The sequence below is a fragment of the Clupea harengus genome, chromosome 21 (genome assembly GCF_900700415.2).
Source record: "Clupea harengus chromosome 21, Ch_v2.0.2, whole genome shotgun sequence".
NCBI lineage: Eukaryota > Metazoa > Chordata > Actinopteri > Clupeiformes > Clupeidae > Clupea > Clupea harengus.
Window position 1 is genome coordinate 13,200,748 of NC_045172.1, and position 6,192 is coordinate 13,206,939.

Genomic DNA, 6,192 nt, shown 5'->3' on the forward strand with positions numbered 1-6,192 from the left:
GCTATCCATTTTTCAGGTATTCCTTTTTAAATGGCTAAATACGAGACTAGACAGGTCCTGTGGTCTCTAGACTACCTAAATCTAATGCAGCCTAAGGTACATTTAACTTGTCACACTAATCCTAGGCTATAGCCTACTTTAGGACAAGGTGTTTGGCATGTGCTTTAGTGAAGGGTTATAATAAATTTTACATAAAACATTTTCGTCTCTAATATCTCTAAGACTTACCAAAATAAAATACTTACAATGATGGTTACAATAGTTTATTAAGCCAAGAATACATATAGTAATACATAAATATTTAGTGTTGATTACATACCAAACATTATCAAGAATACAGTAAAATATCTGTGCCAGAAAGCACATGAGATTTTTAAACACCTCTGTATGATCAAAACACACAGATACACATCTTAAGCAAAGAATACTGTATATCCATCTCAATCATTAATGAACATGATCTGAGATGATTCCTTTGTGTTGTTGAATAGCTACCCTCAGCTATGACCAAACATCTTAACACAAACAGATTTAAGATATGATTTTAAATCCAAACATAAACCACAGAAAATATATGTAAGACACTGCCAATTCACACCACTTGGGGAAAACAATTCAACCTTTTCTTAAAATTAAAGAAAAATTCTGGGATTTTTTAACCTAGGCCCTATTTCCCCATCTTTCACGGTTTAAATTTTAACGCAGCTTTTTTTATATAGTTATTGAGGTAAACAGACACAGGTCTATCTCTGTAGGGATCCTTTCCATTTTGTTAAGACACTTATAATAACATTATGAGCCTTTAAGTGGCGAAAACAAGTGGTTTACTTTGACACATATGCTTGCCCCATGGGATTACATTGTACAACCGTTTTGCGGGTGCCGGCTATAGCGTTCTAACTCAATACTGCACCGATTTTGATCGTTTGTCACTAGCAAAAACTTGGACCTAGAAAAGTTAGGAAAATAGGGCCCAGGTTACAAAATCCAGATGTTTTCCTTTCAGGACTTGTTTTATTTACCAATATTTGCCCATCAAAGCTGGAATTTGATGTTTAATTTATCTCTTCATTTTCCACCTTTCCAGTCACACTTGACAGTAGGTGTCACTTCCCATGGCATGTTCTTGATTACACCAGTGGTTAACATTGTCACAGATGATGACATCAGCAGCTAATGCTGCCATCAGCAGCTAATGCTGCAAGCTCTGTCACACATGAGGCATCACGAGCATAACAACCGCCACACATTATGTTGTCTCCAAACAAAATGACACTGTGTCACAAACATTCATTGCAAAAAGAAAAAGAGAGGGGGAGTGTGAGTATATGTATATATATGTGTGTTTGTTTGTTTTAAAGCAAAACAAAGGAGGAGGTTAACCTTTGGAACACAAAAGGACCTTCATAATGTTCTGCAGCACACAGAATATGAAGGTTGTGTCTTAGAATCACAGTACCTCCAGTGTTGGAAGAAAAGGAAGAACAAAATATCTACTGTAGTATTCTTGAAATGGAAATTTGTAATTGGATTGAGCAACACTGGAACACATGGCTTTTATATCCTGGAATCTCAGCTTTCCCTCATGAATGACGAAACACTTGATGGACGGATTCCACATGATGCAGCATGGAACATCAGAAGATCTGCTGCTCAAACAGAATCTTCTGGAAGCCAGTTGCAGGAGTGTGATAGAAGTCACAGAACTGGCAGTCAAGGATTGCACTGTCATCCACTGAGGAAAGGAGTAGGGAGTGGCTATGATTAATATCAAGGCAAATATAGGAAAGTGTTTGCATGACTGACTGGTGGAATTTAAGAGGTAACAACTTAATAAGTAAAGGGTTATTCTGTTTTCGAAATATAAACTTATTTTAAGTAAGCCTTTAATAACCAAATTAAACTTAATACAAAATATAAACCAAATTAAAGTAGACGGTGTGACTTTTACTTTCTTTTGATTAAATGTTCTATAGATAACATTTAACATTTGGTTAACATTTTAACACAAGTGACCTGTTTTCATCATAGCACATTTATAACCCTCTCTGTTAAATTGTATTCTGCCTCCTACTGGTGACACACATTGATTATAATATGTGAATAGACGCAGTAATGCTTTGGTTATGTAGAAATAGAGGCTTACCCAGGGGCACAGCGGGGGGATGGGGTTAGGAGCTCAAGCCCCTAAAGTTTTCTGAAAAGTCCTGAATCTTTTTTAGGTCTCTCTGACCAGACTGGCAAATCACTGGAGCAAACGTTTTATTACTGGGAAAATGTCGCCATCTAGGGGAAATAATGCCCTATCATTGGTGCCCATCAACCCCCACCCACCCCCTGAGCTTACCTGGTTAAATAAAGGATGTTTCCTTTCCTAAAGAATACACATATATTCTCACACCACTGTCACAGTTCATGAAAAAATAAAAAAGGCCATTAGCTCACCGCAGACAACAGGGTAGACTGTCCCTCGTATTCCAGAGGCAGGGCAGTTCATATTCTTCCCATTCAGATAAATATTCATTTCCACATGATCATATGTGATACCCTAAAACAAGCCCAGAACTTTGTAAGCATTATTATAGCATATGACAAAACAGGTTATGGCAACTCACAATGCACCAGAAGACAAAATGCGACAATAACTGACTTATATTATAAACTATATATTTAGGGTGGTGAAAGAAGTAAACTAAAATATTCTGACAAAGTTTCTTCAGACCAATTCTATCTCCTCCAACCAGCTCCCATCTCACTCACACAAATACAACTTAAAACCACATTTCCTAAGACATTAAAATATTTTCTCTCAAAGACACACACACTCACCACTATATCTCCCTCCTGTGGCAGACTATTGGCAGGCAGTCGGTTCTTCTCCTCATCATTGTGGTATATGGTGCCATCGTGCCGGAGGATCAAACTATGGATATCCCTTCCCATGGGCATTTGGTTTAGATTTGCTTTCTGAGTGGCAACCCCAACCCCCCACACCCCTGTAAATACACAACACCCTTACAGTTAAGTTAATACATTCTTCTCATCATCAACATGAACAGCTACAGTTGAGGTCAGAAGTTTACATACACCTTGGCTAAATACATTCTAACTCAGTTTTTCACAATTAGTTATTAGTTATTCCCTCTATTAGTTCAGTTAATCCAACTAATTTATTTTGATGAATAATAGTAGAGGGGATTTTTACTTTCAGCTTTTATATATTTTATCACATTCTCAGAGGGTTAAAAGTTTACATCCACTTTGTTAATATTTAGTGGCACTGCCTTTAAATTGTGTACCTTGAATTAAACACTTGGGCTAGCCTTCCACAAGCTTTGCACAACACTTGGCACATTCCTACTGGCCTTCGTGCAACTGAATTAAGTTTGTGGGCCACCTTGTGAAAACCTGCTTTTACAGTTCAGCCCACAAACTGGCTATTGGATTAAGGACAAGGCTTTTTTTTTTTGGAGGTATGCTTACGATCAACGGCATACTGAAAGATTATTGCCAATAATTATTAAAACCATTATGGCCAAACAGTTCTATTTATGTCTCATCTGACCATAGAACATTCTTCCAAAAGGTCAGAGCTTGGTCGCAGTGCTCATCTGCATCAGTGCTCAATTTAAGTCTTCTTTTATACCGGTTTTGGAGCTGTGGCTTCCTCCTTGGGGAACAGCCTTTCAGGTTATGATGACGATACAGCACTCTTTACTGGGAATGTAGTTGCATCTTCATGGGGGTTGTGACCTGCTCACAATGTCTACTATGCAAATCCTAAAACCACACACAACCAATCCCTTAGGCCAATAGCTCTCAATCCTGGCTCTGCCCCCCCAGCCAAACTGCATACCTGACTTTGTCAGTGGCATATTTGATAAACTGAACACACCATGTTAAGCTAACCAGGAGGAAAGTTTTAAATCCCAAGGATTTCAATCAGGTGTTGCTTGGAGCAGTGGTGGGGAGAATACATGCAGGGCAAGGTGCTCAAAGAGAACCAGCATCAAGTGAAGTCAGCATCAATGTGGTGTCATACGGGTATTCACTTACCTGAGGATTGAATTTTTAACTCGAAGTAGCTCTTATTTTGATGCAGAGGTGCGTTGGCAAGGCAACCACCGGTTCCACATATCCTCCTTCCACTTTTAACGATGACAACATCTGTGCCTGTGGCATCAAAAAGTGTTTAGACTCAATGTAATCAGTCTGTGGAGTCAGACCTGTTACAAAATACTCCACAGCCAGCTGAGCACCATTAAAAACAACTGAAGTCACTAAGCTACAATGCACAGACTGGCGTATATAACGGAATCTAAAAGGTTGCCACACTTCACGTTCAGACTAGTCAGCAACTGCAACTATCGAGGCAGCTAAGCGTTCGATAGGTATCGTAAATATTTACCCATGTGATGGGTGTCCAACTGGACAGTTGGCATCTCCTTGAGGGTTACGTGTCCAGAAGCCGAATCACCGCACCATCCCATACAACAGGAGAGCAAAGACGTCATTTTAACTTCTTTACAAAAAGCCTCTTCAATACCCGAAATATCACCGGACTATCAACTGGGCCAAGCTTCTAGTTACACATGTAACGTTACATTGTCAGTGTTTCTCATGTGACAGTAGCTTCACAACAGTCAGGATATGACATCATGATGGGACTTCCACATTGGAGACAGGGATATGAAAAACGACCATCGGCGCCACCTGCTGAAATTGTTAGTACGTACATCTACGCTTAGACTAACGTGAGAGCCTTGAAAGAAATAGGCCTACGACCCGTATCGTCCAAGTATAAACTACAGTGCAGATCTTGCTCCCTAATCTGCGCAAATAATAGAAGGCCCCTCATAAATCCCAAATTAACACTTTATTTTAATATGTGCCGGTGTTTATGTTCAACTCTAGCTTAATAGACACAGTATTTCAACATTCTGGACACGATTTTAATCATTTTGGCTCTACAGAGTGTGGGAGTGACCGTCAGCATTTTGTATGCGGCGGATTAACAGTCTTGCACATTCCGATTTCAAAATGAAAATCCCTGAGAGAATTAATGGGGGTTTGGAAAATCGACAAGATAACACCCATGGCAGTTCAATAACTGCTTGATAGACCCCGAATTCGATTGTGTTCATTAAAATGCACGTGTATGTCGTCTCTGTATAGACCATAGACCAATTATATATCTAAAATATGGCTGTTGCTATCCCTGTGCTACCAGTGAAAAATAACAGAATAGCCTATAAGACAAATCACTTAAAGCTAGTGAGAAGGCTGATCAGGGGTGGCAAGTTATCTCGCAACAACCACGATGTCAGTTTAAGTAAACACATCAATTACCTAAGCGACAATTTGGTGAATAAAATAAATCAGACGTGTTAGGCGCTAGAGCTGTAACGTTTAGTTTAATAAGAAACCACGGGGTGTGAGTTAAGAGTTGTCGGTAACCATGGATACCACTCTAGTGACACAATGTAGTTCATTATTTTTCTGCTTTATTTTAACGAGACAAGACAACAGTTCGTTACAAAAGACCGACTGATTTGAACTGTCCTCTGCTGATTTGAACGCTCACAACTCATTTTTGCCAACTTTGCAAAAGCCCATTCATGTTTCCATAGGATTTTTTTCTTTGGAACCAAAAAGTGTTAAAATGCTAACACTAAAAACTACAAACTTCCGGTCGACTCCCATACACTATTTCACCCCGTCCTTCAGAAACGCTCACACGCGCCATCTAGAACCTCTTAAATGTATTGCACGTATCGTTCGCTACCAGCTCTGGACACAAGCATTTGAAAGAGCTTAAAACATAGTCAAATCACTTATATTTCCCCATTAAACACTCTATAATGAGTATGGGTCTGTGAATTCCCCTTATTTTTCGGTTTGTGGAAACTAACCCGCTAATTATCACTGAATCCATGTACATGTAGGCCAACTCAATATAGGCCCGACCTAGAAAATTCCACGATATTAAGGTTTCCGTTTCACAGTATAATCCAGGATAACCAGATGAATTACCTACCACTTATACCCAGAATGTCCAAAGTTTACCACTAGGATGCACACTTCAGGTATAAAGTAAGAGCTGTGTTGATTCCACCTGCTATTGGGATCTCATTAAATGCTTTACATACCCAAGAACCTCATAAAGTCAAATCAGGTTAATACACATATTTT

General features: G+C 39.1%; 1 protein-coding gene across 1 annotated transcript; it reads right to left on the reverse strand.

Annotated features, from left to right (window-relative positions):
* Positions 1 to 618: 618 nt before the first annotated feature.
* On the reverse strand, positions 619 to 4,669 carry spryd7a (SPRY domain containing 7a). The gene is made up of 5 exons (XM_012840617.2): positions 4,409 to 4,669; positions 4,057 to 4,173; positions 2,830 to 2,996; positions 2,446 to 2,548; positions 619 to 1,735 (listed from the first exon to the last, which is right to left on the reverse strand). Exons 1-5 carry the CDS (start codon positions 4,512 to 4,514, stop codon positions 1,638 to 1,640), a joined length of 591 nt encoding a protein of 196 aa, XP_012696071.1. The 5' UTR covers positions 4,515 to 4,669; the 3' UTR covers positions 619 to 1,637.
* Between the last annotated feature and the right edge of the window lie 1,523 nt (positions 4,670 to 6,192).

Bases quoted from the DNA above. Each gene is read 5' to 3' on its own strand.
- spryd7a (XM_012840617.2), bottom strand. From the start codon at position 4,514: ATGACGTCTTTGCTCTCCTGTTGTATGGGATGGTGCGGTGATTCGGCT. The intron at 2,549-2,829 runs GTGAGTGTGTGT...GGCTTGTTTTAG, and splicing joins CACAGGAGGGAGATATAGTG to GGTATCACATATGATCATGT. The intron at 1,736-2,445 runs GTGAGCTAATGG...TCCTTTCCTCAG, and splicing joins AGTCTACCCTGTTGTCTGCG to TGGATGACAGTGCAATCCTT.